We start from the raw sequence: 16,755 nt of genomic DNA on the forward strand, positions 1-16,755 counted from the left end.
ATCATTTATTGTTGAGTTGTATCATATCAAGGTGTTGTGCGGTGCTACTGACAAGACATTCTCCATGATAGCCGACCTTCTCAACAATGCTTTTCCACATGCTAACTTGCCCACTTCATTTTATGAAGCCAAAAAAATGATTAAATTGTTAGGTTTGGGATACGAGAAAATTCATGCATGTCCAAATAACTGTATGCTCTTTTGGGGAAAAGACAATGAGGAAAAAAATAAATGTGTGGTCTGTAACGCATCTCGATATAAAATAGAAGAGAATACCAGCAATAATACAGAATTTGTGGAAATGAGTCAAGATAAAAAAAAGGATACCAACAAAGGTGTTGAGGTACTTTCCTCTTACTCCTAGGTTAAGAAGGTTATACCTGTCCTCTAAGACAGCAAGACTAATGCGCTGGCATTCGGAGTTTCCTAACTCAGATGGGAAATTAAAGCATCGTAGAGATAGCAAGGCATGGAAAGATTTTGATTTATTACATCCAGAATTTGCTAAAGATCCTCGTAGCATAAGGCTCGCTTTAGCAACCGATGGCTTCAATCCGTTCGGGACTCTCAGTTCAAACATTAGCATTTGGCCAATGATGCTATATATATACAACTATCCTCCATGGTATTGTATGAAGCAAACTTCCCTTATAATGTCTATGATAATTTCTGGTCCAAAGATGCCTGAAAATAATATTGATATTTTTTTGCAACCACTTATTTGTGAGTTGAACGAATTATGGAAAGGTGTTGATGTTTACGATTCTGTTGATAGTAACATTTTTCGTATGCATGCTGCATTATTTTCAACTATTAGTGATTTTCCAAGTCTTGATAATCTATCTGGGTGGAATACACATACGAGCCTTGCTTGTCCATCATGTAACTTTGATACAGTCTCTAGAAGGTTGAAGTTTGGCATGAAGTATTGCTTTATGGGACATCATCGGTGGTTACCCGATGACCACGAGTATAGGCACAATAAACACTCTTTTGATGGCCATACAGAACTAAGAGGCCCACCTCCGACGTTATCAGGAAGAAGGATTTTGTCCCAAATTGAGAGTAGTCGAAAAAGACCTCAGGATGCACTCAACGATGGCAACATCCCACTACAATAGAAAAAGAGGAGTATTTTCTGGGATTTACCATATTGGAAAGATAATCTTGTTTGTCATTGTCTTGACAAGATGCACATAGAGAAAAATGTGTTTGATCATGTGCTTTTTACTGTACTTGATGACAAACAAATGACTAAAGACAACTTTCAAGCTCGTAAGGACTTGCAGTTGATGGGAATCAGAGAACAACTTCATCCATATCCTAATTCTTCCAAGTATCCTGCCTCGTGCTTTAGAATGACAATGTTGACAAGGATATTTTTCTAGGTGTTCTAAAGAGTGTCTCTTTTCCAGATGGTTACTCTTCAAATATTCCTAGATGTGTCGATATTAAAAAACGAAAGGTAAACGGTCTAAAGAGCCATGATTCACACATTCTTCTGGAACATATTTTGCCAATTGCACTTAGAAGATCCTTGCCTAAGGAGGTTACATCCATGCTTATCGAGCTGTGCAACTATTTTAGAGAAGTCTCAGACAAATCACTATCACTAGAAAATTTAGAAAGACTACAACAACGAATTGTTTTGATGCTCTGTCACATGGAAATGATATTTCCTCCTGCATTTTTCACTATTATGGTTCATCTAGTTATTCATCTGGTACAGGAAGCAATGATTGCGGGTCCAGTGCAGTATAGATGGATGTATCCTGTTGAAAGGTAAATTTTGGCACTCTAACTTGTTTTAATTGAATCTATTTGTTACGATATATTTTTATGGATAACTAATTTTCTCTTCTTGTTATTAGGGCCCTGGGACATTTAAAATCTTATGTCCGTAACAAGACTGCACCGGAAGGGTGCATAGCTGAAGGTTACATAATAGAGGAATGTCTAATTTTCTGCTCTAGATATTTGGAGGATGGTAATATTGAGACAAGGTTCAACCGACCAAGGCACAACAATGACCAAAATGACAACACTTCTAGTAGTTGTTATACTATCTTATCTAAGATTTTTCTACCCTTAGGAATATCTCGTGGAGCTCAAAAGATTTGTTCGTTAACACCAACTGAGAAATTGCAGGCCCATCTTTATGTGTTGACAAATTGTTCAATGGTGGACAATGTAACACCCTCACTATCAGAAGTCACGCTTCCGGCTGCGCTACTCTGATAGCAAGAAGTATTATGACTACTTTACATACTAAATATTAAAATAGGAGCCTATGCTCGACACTGTATCGCTGATTTCTTTGAAAAACCAGAAATAAATACTTTATCTTAAGAAAATACAAACAGGCATAGATTCATATACAAGACTCCTTACATAATAATTCAATATATTGTACATATAAAACATACAATTCCTATCCCTCTTACAAACTTGTAATAACAAAGACGAGGGAAGAAAATAATCTAATTAATACAACAGCATATAAACCAAACGCAGTATAACTCTTCTTAATACTTCTTCATCTGGTTCCTGAAAAGGTAAAGCTGTAGGGGGGTGAGAACCTAACCACACGGTCTCACCACGGAGTTTCAAAGTTGTCATAAGAAGATATTTAATAAGAAACTGTTTTCAAGCTCAGTGATTATCATTGCCTTATGAATCTTTTAAAACCAATAGGAAATCGTTCAAATCCCTTTTCAAAGAAACAATGTTTAATCTTTCAGAAATCCAAAATCTTTCCTTACTTATAAAAAAAATCTCAATCAGAAATCAACCACGCAATCAAACAACACAATCATTAATTCAGCATCCAAGTTCATTCTCAATGTAGCACGCCAGAACAAACACAGGCAAGACAGACAAGGAAAGCACAAGTAGGTAGCAGTTACAGCAAATAGTTCAAGTAGCAGTTAAGAACACTTTAGCAATTAGGCAAACCAAAACAAGTTCAAACCCAAGCAAAGCATACAAATGCATATGATGCATGCCTGTCCTATGGCTGATGAGGCTCATCTGTCGGTTATCCAGCCAACCCGACAAGTCTGAATTGTCCTTAGACTGTCCCCCGACGTGCATCCCCAAGAGTCTATGCATACGAATTGTTTCCAAAATTAAACTAAATGCCATTATTAAATCTCTCCCATTAATTCAAGGAAAACCACTTTAACAACATCAGTCAACTAATCAGAATATTCAGCTTTCTCAATCGATTCATCTATCAATCAAACTAATAATCTTATTCATCCAAAACAACTCTATTCAATTCATAAGACTCAGGCAATCACCAAAGATGTATTTTACGCATTAATATCAATTTACAACAACTCTGGAAAGAAAAACAAGTTTGAGAAAGACGCCCCTACCTCATTCGCGATCCAACTACGCGACAAACTATATTTTTATTCTTATTCCACAGCAACAACATCAATACCGACCGTCCCCGCAGCAGCCACAACCTCTAAACATAGCCTTAGCTCAATCCTAAAATATTAATGTCGCGTAAACTCAATAGTCTATAATAGAATAGCAACTAAAAGAGTTTGGAACAAGGAACGACTTACTGGGCTTACAAATAATTGAGAAAATGGAGCAACAGCAGCTCCGGTGACGACACAGCACCTTGATGTTGTATGCTACAGCCATAGAACTCAGCAATCAAGACCCGGAACTCGATCCTATGACACCAAAACCTTAGATCCTTAAATAACTTAGAACAGAAATACTAATTCATAGGTTTTGGAATGCATTGTTTACCCAAACAAGGACGAACGGCTGAATTGAAATAACGGTAACTCCGATGGTGGTTCCGGTGATCACTGCCATGTTCCCAGTGACCCGAATGGCGGCAACGACGGTGCAGCAGTTCAGAACAACAAGCAGCGGCGGTGGAGAGCTGAAATAGACATGCAGTGACGATAAAGGTTCCCGGAATCCAAAAGAATAGAAGCCAAGCTTAAATTCCTTACCGGTAATGCACACTCCGGCGGCGGCAGCGGGGTTTCGAGCTGCAGAAGCGGCGGTGGCTGGCGTGGGTCTCTCCTTTCTCTCCTCTGCTCCCGTGCCTTCTCTCTCTCTCTCGCTCTAATAGCCTCAAATACCAGGATTTTCATATGGCATAAAGGTATTAAAGGGTATAACTATGATGCAAACAGAAGTTACAAGATAGGCTTGATGTACAAGACGAAATGTTTTCAAACATGTGATGGTAAGGCAAGGCGTCAAAAGGTTATGAAACCTGTCGGGGCTAAAACGATATACTTAACGTCCACATATTGATCTCATACCAACTCCAGAGACTCAACTATTCAAATTTTAACATAACTTATCTCCACCATTTTCAACCGTATCTCATTGGGCAACTCATCTGATGGTTCTTAATTTCATTAAACACTTTGCAAACCTTATTACTGATTATAAGTTCCACATCAACAGAACTGTCACGTAAAACAAAGTTCCACAATTCCATGTGATGTCGTACTTTTAGAAGTTTCACCTTTTGCTTCCACCAAACGTACCCTAAAGATTTAATGTGTCGTTTACTAAGTCCAATAGTCACACAAAATACCAGAACTAATCTCGAGTATACTCAGAAGGATAACAAACCTTAGAAAATAAAGAAAAGCGGCAAGGATCGTATTCATGAGAATTTGAAAGAATTGTTGAAATCACAAGTAGACAAGGATAAACAAGTAATGAAGAATGTTGGAAAGAGGATCAACTGATAACTTTAAGGGTCACTCTTGAGTCGAAGGGATTCGATAGGACCAGTAAGATGAAAAACAACACAGTATTTTGAAATGAATTCAAGCTGAGTCAAGAAATATGAGGTTTATGGAAGAAGAATATTCAAACCAAAGACAGTTTATAGAACTCGAGTATGGTTTAAAAATATTTTCGAATGCATTGTTCGTAAAGAATAGAAAACTTAAGGGGAAATTATTTCATGTTCTAAAAGAGAAAATGGATAACAAACATCTTTCAAAAGATTAATAAAAGCGTAAATGTGACGTTATTTCAATATAAATTCAAGTGGAAATAGATTACACAAACTTTATAAATGGAAAGATTAATTTGGCTAAGAGCTAAATTGCATTTTCTCTTCTTTTTCAAGCATGTATGAAAACCACAATCTTATTGGAAGAAAACTTAACATAAAGTTTTGCTCATAAAAGAAAAGAAGATGCATTACAGTTGAACATGTTTAAATCACATACAGAAATTTTTAGAGTATATGGTAAAGGAGTGTAGGCTGAATTGAAAGTGATTTTATTAAAACTTTAATAGACGGTTATATCGCCCCGAATCAAGTTCAAATCACATTAAAGAGAGGCACTACTCAAGTAAGGCAATTCAAAGTCAGGGACAACTCTGCATAAGAATAAATCAAAACTCGTTTAAAAATGTTTAAAACAAAACTCCAATAATATACTTGAAGTCACAACTTTATAAGGATGTTCAATAATATTAAGATGCGCTAAAAAGGAAACTAATTCATTTTAGGAAAGGAACTTAAATCAAAGGATTTCGATTAGGATTTATATAGCATGTCACTCATAGAAACAAAAAGCTTAAAAAGGAACTCAGCAACTTAAAAAGTTGATCCAAAACTTAAATTTCTTCAAAAGAATTCAAAGCTTCGTCAAAATGGTCCAAAACAAAATTTTGAGAGTATACTTGGAATAACCACCTCGCAAAAATCATTTAAGAAAATTACAATGCGCTTAAAAGGAAATCAGCTCATGGAGGAAAGAATCTTTAAATCAAGGGAACTCGAGCAAGAACTCACTAGGCATGGATTATCAAACGAGTTTTCAATTGGTCCAAAAGAATACAAAACGCGTCAGGAAAAACAACTTAATCAATAGAAAATTCTCAAGAAAGAGTCCTTGACTAAAGAAAGACAAATAAAAGGACAAATGGCGCATTAGATGGAAACGAATTAAAGTTGACTCGGATGAGAATGAGATTCACAAGAAATGGAAAACTAAGACTAATGGTGACGTTAAAAAAAAAAAAAAAAATAAAAGAGCAGTTAAAAACATAACTAAATATGACATCCACAGAAATAAAAAGTTTAAGAGAGAAATTGATCCATTCATGAGAATAAAGATATGAGTCCAACATTTTTTTTGTAAGAACAACAATTGCATAAATAATATAGTATGCTAAACCAAATTCGAATAAAAAAAAAAATTAGGTGAAGCTTACCAAACAAGACCAACTGGAAAGAGACAAAAACCTTTCTTTGAAAAATATCTAAATATATAGTCAAATCAGGATATTCGTAAAAACTGTAATAAAATTGTTAGAAAATCAAATTGTATTTAAAGTATATATACATTTCCATAAATCAATGAAGAAACAGGCGAGGTATTGAAAACAACTAGTTTTAAACTGTATAAGAAACTTTCAACGTTTATATAAAGAAGTACATATCAAATTAAAAGCGGTTGTATATTTCAAATCAAAAACGGTTTTGTTAAGATTTAAAGAATGACTATAAGAGGAAAACTAAATTACAATTTATTTACAAAGGACTTGAAATATGAACTTAAAAAGGTGTCCTGCATCAAAACAGATTCAAATGTATATAAAAAAAAAATACATGATTCAAAAAGAAGTGCCTAAATAAAGAAGATAAATACACCAAGAGTTTTAAACAGGCATATGCAGTTAGGATCAAACAAAAGCGTACGTGAACAAGAGAGTAGGATTGAAAGATAATCTGTTCACTTTCCAAGAAAAGTATCGCAGACAAGAACCTTAGAGCATACCAAGCAAGAATAAGATACGTGATATTCGCAGAGTTCAAGACACCTAACCGAGTAACCTCAAGAATTAACTCCTAACGTTCCCAAAACCCACGATTCGCATTACCTATAACTCGCATATTGTCTATGATAACCCATTAGTGCTTACATATACATAATTCACTAGGGTTAAGCTGGCCAAACTTAATACCAGGAATTATGCAATGCAAGATTAATGGTATTTATCAATAGACCGTCATGTACTTAAAGCTCTATTCTCGTTATCCAAACAAGACCTACTACATGACTGACTCTCGGGGTATGCAATTGAAGCATAATCGGTCAATTCCTCAGGCTCTACAGGAAAGACCGCTCTGATACCATAATTGTAACACCCTCACTATCAGAAGTCACGCTTCCGGCTGCGCTACTCTGATAGCAAGAAGTATTATGACTACTTTACATACTAATAGCGGAGCAAACATAGAAATGGAACAGATTCAAGAAAGGAGAGAGCAGTTACCAGCAAATCTGGCTCGATTCTGACAATGGCGTACAGCCGAGCAACTTACAACAATCAGAACCCACGAAGCCAGAGGCTTCAGCTGCGGTCTCCGGCGGCCAGCGCAGTGGCCTGAAGCTCCGGTGACACCACAGCAACATACGGAAAGCCCAACAGCTCCGGTGATGGATCTTCGGTGACGGTGGAGGAAAAGGGGCAACCCTCCACAGCGGCGAGCCCAGCCTTGTGGTGGCGACGGCAACCCCGCGGCAGCTCCTTTTTCGCACATTCTCTCTCTCTGTGCGTATGGCCAGCAGCGGCGGTAGGGACAGGTTCGATGGCGGAAGTCCAACAAAGCCGGCGGCGCTGTGCTTCCTCCACGCTTGCGAGCTCTACGGCGGCGATGCAGTGAGGGCAACGACAGCGACGCGGCGTGGGGGTGGTGGCGATGAAGGTGCAACGGCCCCCAAGCCCGCGACACCCATCACTCGCAGACCAACCTTCTCCTCGGTCCCACTCTCCCTGGCGACGGCGCAGACGGTGCGGCGGTGGCGGGCTGAACTGGAGTGCGATCGGCGGCTCGTGGTGACTTGACGACGACAGCTCCAGACACGGTCTCCCTTCGAGACTCAGCGACGATGCGGCGGCGGTGATAGCGGCTCCTCGCCGGCGCCGTTCCTCCCCTCTCCCCTCTCCTCTTTCCCGTTTTCCTCCTATCCCTTTCTTTCCTCCGCATCGTGTGCAGCTGTTGCTGCTGTGTTAGGGAAAAGGGGATGAAAGGGGTAAGGGTATGCTGCTGCGGCTGTGTGTGTGTCCCCATTAAGCACTTTACCATCCTCATATCCGACCATAAGCCTAACAACTGCAAGCCCGTTCGCAAGGAACGAAACACCCAAAACTCATAACGTTGCACACCTACTGCTTCAACTTCCGTATACACATATCACGTATTAAATAACTAACGCATCGCGCTACTACGTCTACAAGTCGCACGTGATATCAAAATAATTCTCGAGTCTACTCAGAAGGATACCAGAATTAGAACGGAGAGACAATTGTCAAGGGTAATACTCATAGATTTAAAGGAATGTATCCAATTTCCAGATAAACAAAGATGCTGAAGCAATGAAGTTTGCTAGAAATAAATCAATTGACAACTTCAAAGGTAACCCTTGGATTAAAGAAGTTCAACAGGATCAATAGGAAGAAAACCAGCGCATCAATTTGAAACAAACTCAAGCTGAGTCGAAGAAGTATAAGGTTTACAGAAAAGAATATCTCAAACCCAAGACAAAGCTCACAGAACTCAAGAGCATAAGTAAAATACTTCCGAATATTCTGTTCGTTAAAAGAGCCGAAAACTTGCGAAAAAATCACTTTGCGGTCTAAAAGAAAAGTTAAGCAACAACCATTCTTCAAGAGAGTAACAAAAGCATAAATGTGGCTTTACTTCAATATAATTTCATGTTGAAGTAGATCATGTAGAGTTTTAAAAACAAGATGCACACAAGTTTGGCTAAGAGCTAAAATATTTTCTCAAATATTTTAGAAAGATAATTAGGTGCACAACTTAACCAAAAGTAATTCATAAAAACACGAAAATAATCAAATGCTTGTTCAAAATTTTCCAAAGTTCATATTCAAACAAGCGTGTATAACATTCATAGCAAGGGTGAAAGAGGAAGTCAAACTCTTTTTAGAAAAGAAATTTCGAGATAAAAATTTGATTACAATTTGGTAAAGGAAATAAGTGGTGCATTAGAACAAACCAGTTTCCACTAAATAAGGAAGCTTTCCAAAACCTCATTTAAAATGGCGCATGCCAACTTTAAATTAATTTCGTCAAAATTGGACAATGGTTTCAATCTCAATCAAACAACAGAAAATAAATTCCGTCTAGTATTCCTCCAAAGAGAATTCAAAATTCCTTTGAAAGTTCAAAACAAGACTCCAAAAGTGTTTCTTGAAATCACCATCTCAGAAGAACATTCAAGAAGTTTAAGATGTACTCAAAATGAGTCAAGCCTTGCAAGAAAGGATCTTAAATAGTTCAAACAAGATCCACTAGGCATGGGGCATCAAATAAGCTTTCAATTGATCCAAAAGAATACAAAAGTCATAGAAAAAGACAACTCAATCATTTGTAATTTCTCAATGATAAATCTTTGACTAAAAACTCTTGTAGAAATAATGGGAGAATAAATAATGCACTAAATTGAAACGAATCAAACGGACTCACATAAGGATGAGATCCACAAGAAAGGACAAACCAAGATCAATAGTAATGTTTTCAAGATGTAAAAGATTAGTTAAAGACAGAGTCACGTATGGCATTCATAGAGGTGAAAAGCTTAAGAAGAAACGAGTCCGTTCATAAGAGGAAAGCTATGAGTCCAACATTTTCAAAAAAAGCAACAGTGTCATAAACCATGTAGTATGCTAAACCCAACTCAATTCAAAATAAGTTAAGTAGAGCTTATCAAATGAAACTCAACCAGGATAAAAATGAAAAATATCCAAATACACAATCAAATAAAGATGTCCATTGGAGCTATAGTAAAATTACTAGAAAGTCAAATTTACTTTTAAAGTAAGTGTAATTGCGTAAACCAGTAAAAGTACAGGCAAGGTATTAGAAAGAAATAGTTGTTAAACTGCATAAATAATTTCAAAGTCTCATATATAGAAAAGTATATATCTAATCAACAGCAATTTATAAAATCTCAAAATTGGCTGTGATCACTGTCCAGTAAGAGAAAAACTGAATCAACAATTTTTCAAAGAATGGAATCAGAACCCGGAGTTAAAAGTCACAGCACATTAAGACAAGTTCAAGGCTATATCAAAGAATACTTGAATCAAGAAGAACTCAAACAGAGGAAGTTAGATGCAACAAGGATTTTAAGCAAGCATATGCACTTAAGATCAAACAAGAATGCATATGAATAGAGAAACAGAGTGGAAGCATCAAATTACTTTTCAGGAGGAGTAGCAAATAAGAACTTCAAGTTAGGGTATGAAGAACAGGTTGACTCGAACAAAATCCAAGATACACAACTGAATAGCCTCGAGAAATAGTTTCTAACGTTTCCAAAACCAGCGATTCGCTTCACTAAAAACTCGTATATCATCTATGATAACCCATTAGTGCTTCCATATACAAGATTCACTGGTATTAAGCCGGCCAAACTTAATATCAGAAATTATGCAACGCAAGACTAATGGCGTTAATCAATAGATCGTCATGTGCATAAAGCTCTAATTCTCGTCATTCGACAAGGCCTAATACATGACAAACGCTCAGAGCATGCAATTGAAGCATAGTCAGTCCATTCCTCAGGCTCTACAGGAAGAACTGCTCTGATACCATAATGTAACACCCTAACTACCAAAGCTCGCACTTCCGGCTGCGCGACTATGATAGTTCGGACATTACGACGACACTTATATTAATTAATACTAAAATATGAGCCTGTTTCAAACTTTAAACCGCAATACCGCTCCCAAAGATACTTTCGTTCGATAACGTACGTCCATAAATACCCTTCAACTTACAACAACTCAAAAGAGTACATCCATATATATGCATAAATATATATAAATAATATTACAAACATTAACCAATACAATTCCTATCCCTCTTACAGAATATATATCAAGATAAAGGCGAGGGTACAATAAACCATAACTAAAACAATACAGAGCATCACAACAACAATTAAATAAGCTCTTCATAACTTCTGCGCCCATATCCTGAAAGGGGAAAAATGTAGGGGGTGAGAACATCATCCTCGAAAGGGTTCTCAGTAGAGGGTTTTTGGGAATTACTGTAATAGGATACATGAAGATAAACCGTGCCAGTGATTTATAACCGTCTTATGCCTCTTTTCAAAAAGGCAAATCTGGCTTGATTCTGACAATGGCGTACAGCCGAGCAACTTACAACAATCAGAACCCACGAAGCCAGAGGCTTCAGCTGCGGTCTCCGGCGGCCAGCGCAGTGGCCTGAAGCTCCGGTGACACCACAGCAACATACGGAAAGCCCAGCAGCTCCGGTGATGGATCTTCGGTGACGGTGGAGGAAAAGGGGCAACCCTCCACAGCGGCGAGCCCAGCCTTGTGGTGGCGACGGCAACCCCGCGGCAGCTCCTTTTTCGCACATTCTCTCTCTCTGTGCGTATGGCCAGCAGCGGCGGTAGGGACAGGTTCGACGGCGGAAGTCCAACAAAGCCGGCGGCGCTGTGCTTCCTCCACGCTTGCGAGCTCTACGGCGGCGATGCAGTGAGGGCAACGACAGCGACGCGGCGTGGGCGCGGTGGCGATGAAGGTGCAACGGCCCCCAAGCCCGCGACACCCATCACTCGCAGACCAACCTTCTCCTCGGTCCCACTCTCCCTGGAGACGGCGCAGACGGTGCGGCGGTGGCGGGCTGAACTGGAGTGCGATCGGCGGCTCGTGGTGACTTGACGACGACAGCTCCAGGAAATTAAGGCTATAAATAACCGTATGATTTGAGACTTGATCATAATAAGACTTTTCAAAAGTTCTGGGTCTTACATATTACATAAATGTAGTCTACTTTACCAGAAAATGTAGATGTGAGATTGCCAGAATATACCGTGGTAGAAAAAATGCAACCAAAATCGTTGAAGAATACATCCATGCCAAATTCCATGAGTGGTTTAGGGATTATGTGAGTTATTTATATTTTATAAAACTTGTTTCTTCCTAAATAAAATTTAGGATCACATATTAGAATTCTAATCTATTAACACATGTAGGTTGCAAAAAACGATGATCCAGATATCACTCCCGAAATCAAGTGGCTTGCAGAAGGGCCTAATGATGTTGTGAAGAGGTTTGAGGAGTATAATGTTCATGGGTTCAAGTTTCGTACAATGAAGAAAGATCAAGGACTTAAAACACAAAATAGTGGCGTGGTTATGTCTGCTATTACTAATAGTGTTTCAAATGGCAGGAACTCTATTATAGTAGCAAGCGACAATACATACTATAGTAAAGTGGTAGATATGATAGAGTTAGACTACTTTGGCAAGCTGAGGGTTGTGTTGTTCAAATGTATTTGGGTTGATACCACATTTAACAAGAAAATCAAGATAGATCAATTTGGGATCACTAGTGTAAATTTTTCTAACTTGATACACACTGGTGATAATGAAACAGATGAGCCATTTATTCTTGCAACAGATGCAAGAATGGTTTACTATATTGATGATCCAGTTGATGAAGGTTGGTGTTCTGTTTGTTATATGAAACCCAGAGATTTATATGATATGGGGGGATTTGAATGAGGAGGAATTAGATGAATCTTTGGTGGAGGACATACAATTTTGTGAGCAACAAGTAGAGAATCTTAAAGAGTTTCAATTGACGAGGGACGAGGTTGATGAAGCAGAACAGGATGAAATGCATGTTGACGAAAATGATGATAATGATTGCGATGATGATAATGAAGTAGATAACTTAGACAATATTTGATGCATTCTAGATAATTTGTTACTCTAGAGTTTCTCGAGGTCTCGGAGAATTGGCTTTGACATTAATGTTTTTATAATAATATTATGAGATAATTTAATTTTATTATTTAACAACTATTAGCTTTGATGGTTCTATATGTTTAACGTTGATTTATAGTGATAGTGAGCAATATAGCATGCACTAATATTAAAATGTCTAATGCTATAAGATAACATTAAATATTTAATTATTGCTTTTGACTAAAGTTATGAGAAATATAATAAGGTAAAAAATAATACAAAAACTAAAGATAAAGATAAGAGGATAATTAGCTATTTTTTTTATTAAACTTATGAAAAATCTGTTAGTAACAACTTCAATTATAAAAGAAATTTTTTTTATTAATTCTTTAAAGAACATCAAGCAAAAATTGATTCATCACCTTTCTAATAAATTGATTCACAAAATACAAATTAATGAACTAGTTTAATTTGAAATCCAAGATCACTCATCACATGAATTCATATCTGAATTAAGTTGTCAATCTTACTTGTAAGAAAATTAATACTAATAAATTAATAAGTATATACTCACTGCTATAAAAGTTCTTAATTTTATTAAGTAATAACATAAACCGATTTATAAAATTTGTTAAATAAATTTTATGTGATAATTACTTTGTCTTACAAAATTAAATTTTATAAATTTTTAATCGTATTTAACCATTAAAAAATAAATAAATAAATAACTATTGTATTAGAAATAAATTAATATAAGGTATATTTAATAGATAATAAACAATAGAATAGAAAAAAAATTTTTAAAATTATAAAAAACAAAAAAAAGTAAAAAGCCTATTCAAGATTTAAAATTTCAAAGTGCGCTTAACTTTTAATATACCCTTTGGCGGAAACTTAAAGTAACCACCCATCACTCTGTTCACGTCTTGTTTTGACTTTGTTACTCTATAGCACCTGAAAGCACTTCCTTTAACACGTTATATGAGATGTATCATATTACAACATTCTCCAAATACAAAATACTAACATCTTCTTTCTTCATTTTGGTGTTATTTGTTATTTTTTTTGGCAAATTTCCTCATGAAGTAAAAACGTAATAGTTCGGGAGAGGCCCTTCTAGCAGAACTTCGACAACCACAAAATATCAACAACAATGAAGAATTTGCAGAGGGTTTGAATGAAATAAATCTCAACCAAGACGATGTTGGATCTTTGGATATAGACATGACGAATGAGCATGATACATTGACAATAGAACAACCAACTGCATCCACCAAAAAAGATCATAACGACCCTTTAGTTGTGAATATCAAAGGTATATGTAATTTCAAATTTTTACGTGATATTTTGAGTTCTAATATTTAGTTTATTTCTTGTATTCAATGTTGCATTCGTTTATAGACACTTCTACGGGAGAAATCACAGCTCGCAAAATGACTGCCATTCAAGTTTGGCATTTGAAAAAAGAGGAAAAAGTCATGATGGAACTTGATGGCCATGGACAAGGTCAAGATAATGGCACGAATTTATTGATACGGTTTCTGGGTTTAGTGGCCCGTAGAGCAACGCTATGTCCAATTTCAATTCAAAGATGGGTTCAGATGCCTGAAGACAACACAAAAAAGCAGTGGAACTACATTGAAATATGTATACTTTAGACATTTTAAAATTCTTTCTGCCTTTTAAAATTTACCTTGTCTTTTTAATTTATGTGTCTTTTTTCATTTTTAATGTTTAGTTTTGTTCAATTCTTATATTTTCCCATTTAATTTCCTGTATATTGTTTTGGTTTCTCTTGTGTGATTTTGGAGTATGATAATATTACATTAGCTTGAACATTTTGATATGTCTTGTACTCAAACTATTTAGATATCATGTTCTCAAAAGATATGAGACTTATAAATATAAAAAACAGCTTAAGATTTTAAAAGGAGAGAATTCATGAGGGAGTACTACTTGAAATAGGCAAGGTAAGAGGATTGGATCTAGTATTAAATAAGATTGATGATACCTTATTTAGATTTGGTTATATTGTTGGAAATACAAGCAATGTTGAGAAACCATGGGTGTGATGAAAAATGTGTGCTGGCTAGCTTGATTAATAGTATTTGTATGTTTTAAAAGATAGATTAAATGAAAGGAGGATGTTAATGTTATTAGGGAGGTGCATGTATTTGGCTATATTTTTATTAGGTCTACCTTAAAGAATTTATTGTGTAGAATTGGCTTGTTTCTTCACTCATTAGGTCTATTTTTTATTTTTTATTTTTAACTTAAAATACTATATGCTCTAATTTTAGTGATTGTTATAGATCATGTTAGAAAACAGTATTTTGAGAAAAATAAGTAAAAGGATGAACAATATAAATTTTAACGTTGTGTATAAATATTTTGAAGGAAAATTTTGAGTTTGATTATGCTGCTGGCATTAAATGGGCACTAAGTACATTGGGTGATCAATGAAAAGCCTACAAATATTTGTTACGGAATATTTATTTTTATCCTAATAAAACAAAGGAAGAAATTCTGGCAACTAAGATTGATTCAGATATACCATCCATTGAATGGTCAGCTTTTGTGCATCACTACACGAATCCTAAGACAAAGGTAATAGAATAATGTTTCTTTTAGTAGTACTGTTATATTAATTTTTTTTATTTTATTACAGCTATCTTTTATTCTTGTTATTTTTATAACAATATTACCTTTATTTTTTGTGATTATAAATTTTAGAAACAATACTTGCAAAATAGAAAATATCGAGTGAAGCTTCAAGTATCACATGCTGGTGGTAGTAAAAGCAATGCTAGAAGAGTAAGTGAAATGGTATTTTAATATTTATTCCTATTGTATTTGTCGTTATTCTAAAATAAGCATTGATAATGCAACTGTCTTATGATAGGAAAAAATGTTAGGAAGACCTGTATGTCGGAGTGATGTTATTCTGTCGACTCTGGTGAAGAAGAATGGAAATTATGTAAATGGTGGGCACAATTTAGCAGTAAGTATATTATGTTATTTGTTTTAGGTTAATGTGTAATTTAATTTTATAAATTAAAGCTTTTTTTCTTGTGTTGGAGCAAATATTAGAGCATTTCCTGAAGATCAAGAACGTGTTGCTGCTGAAGGAGTTCCTTCGAAAGTGTTAGCTCATCCGAATGATGCAATTGGAAAGGTCTTTGGTGCTGAAAATGTAGGGCGTGTGCGAAGTTTTAGTAGTGCTGTATGTCTGGTAGATTTTGGCAAGTCTAAACGCATTTTTGGATTTATAATCGGAGGAGTCTTCAGCAACGTATCTCAACAGTATGTGTTAAATTTAGAGAAGCAGGTTGAAATATTAGAGAAAAAGCTAGATGGATATGAAGAAACTAAAATTCAGTTGGCACCTCTGCATAAATTTTTATTATCAAAATATGGTGATAAAGTACCTAGTATGTCCGGTGATATGCCAGGCATTTAATTAGTATAGTTAATAAATAATAGTAAAAATTTTAAATATATTTACTCTAGAACATGTTATTTGACTTATGTTATTAATGTTATATACGTAAATATAATTTTAATTTAATAAAATTGTTCAATTAGCCACGGTCAAACTAAAACTAAGGCTACATATTATAAAACAATAAAAAAATAGTTACAGAAAAAAAAATGTAACAAATTAGCATAAATTAGCCACGAATGGTATATAAAAAACAGTGCAACTTAGCCACAAAAATAGCGTGATTAAATAACCCGGCGTTAGCCACAGAAAAAATTGTGGCTGAAATCCGGCCTGCACAAATTAGCTACAAATGAAGTGTGGTAGAATTATACTTTTTGATTTGATAATTTTTATTTACCCACGGTATTTTGTGTGGGTGATGATATACGAATCGTGGCTCTTCGAAGGTCTCCACGGTGTTTAAAACTGTGGCTAATAAGTCTAAAATTGTGGCAAATTGAAAATGCAACCCCTCGATTAGCCACAAATATTTTTTCGTGGCTA

At 35.8% G+C, this 16,755-nt stretch overlaps 2 protein-coding genes across 2 annotated transcripts; one reads left to right on the forward strand and one right to left on the reverse strand.

Annotated features, from left to right (window-relative positions):
- On the reverse strand, positions 3,420-4,483 carry LOC107608298. The gene is made up of 5 exons (XM_021107898.1): positions 4,426-4,483; positions 3,984-4,098; positions 3,772-3,910; positions 3,579-3,650; positions 3,420-3,498 (listed from the first exon to the last, which is right to left on the reverse strand). Exons 1-5 carry the CDS (start codon positions 4,481-4,483, stop codon positions 3,493-3,495), a joined length of 390 nt encoding a protein of 129 aa, XP_020963557.1. The 3' UTR covers positions 3,420-3,492.
- Positions 13,992-16,227, forward strand: LOC107607526. Its single transcript, XM_016309474.1, has 6 exons — positions 13,992-14,082; positions 14,169-14,414; positions 15,235-15,374; positions 15,501-15,581; positions 15,670-15,751; positions 15,848-16,227. The coding sequence occupies exons 1-6, from the start codon at positions 13,992-13,994 to the stop codon at positions 16,225-16,227; spliced, it is 1,020 nt and encodes a 339-aa protein (XP_016164960.1).

Source organism: Arachis ipaensis, chromosome B07, assembly GCF_000816755.2.
Source record: "Arachis ipaensis cultivar K30076 chromosome B07, Araip1.1, whole genome shotgun sequence".
Classification (NCBI taxonomy): Eukaryota; Viridiplantae; Streptophyta; class Magnoliopsida; order Fabales; family Fabaceae; genus Arachis; species Arachis ipaensis.

What these genes read in the sequence shown, in the direction of transcription:
- LOC107608298 (XM_021107898.1), bottom strand. Translation starts at nt 4,483, where the DNA reads ATGGAATTGTGGAACTTTGTTTTACGTGACAGTTCTGTTGATGTGGAA. An exon ending in TGATGTGGAACTTATAATCA is followed by an intron (nt 4,099 to 4,425) that starts GTAATAAGGTTT and finishes TGAGGCTATTAG; the next exon opens with AGCGAGAGAGAGAGAGAAGG. An exon ending in CGCCGGAGTGTGCATTACCG is followed by an intron (nt 3,911 to 3,983) that starts GTAAGGAATTTA and finishes TGTCTATTTCAG; the next exon opens with CTCTCCACCGCCGCTGCTTG.
- LOC107607526 (XM_016309474.1), top strand. Translation starts at nt 13,992, where the DNA reads ATGACGAATGAGCATGATACATTGACAATAGAACAACCAACTGCATCC. An exon ending in GTGGAACTACATTGAAATAT is followed by an intron (nt 14,415 to 15,234) that starts GTATACTTTAGA and finishes ATCAATGAAAAG; the next exon opens with CCTACAAATATTTGTTACGG. An exon ending in GTAAAAGCAATGCTAGAAGA is followed by an intron (nt 15,582 to 15,669) that starts GTAAGTGAAATG and finishes GTCTTATGATAG; the next exon opens with GAAAAAATGTTAGGAAGACC.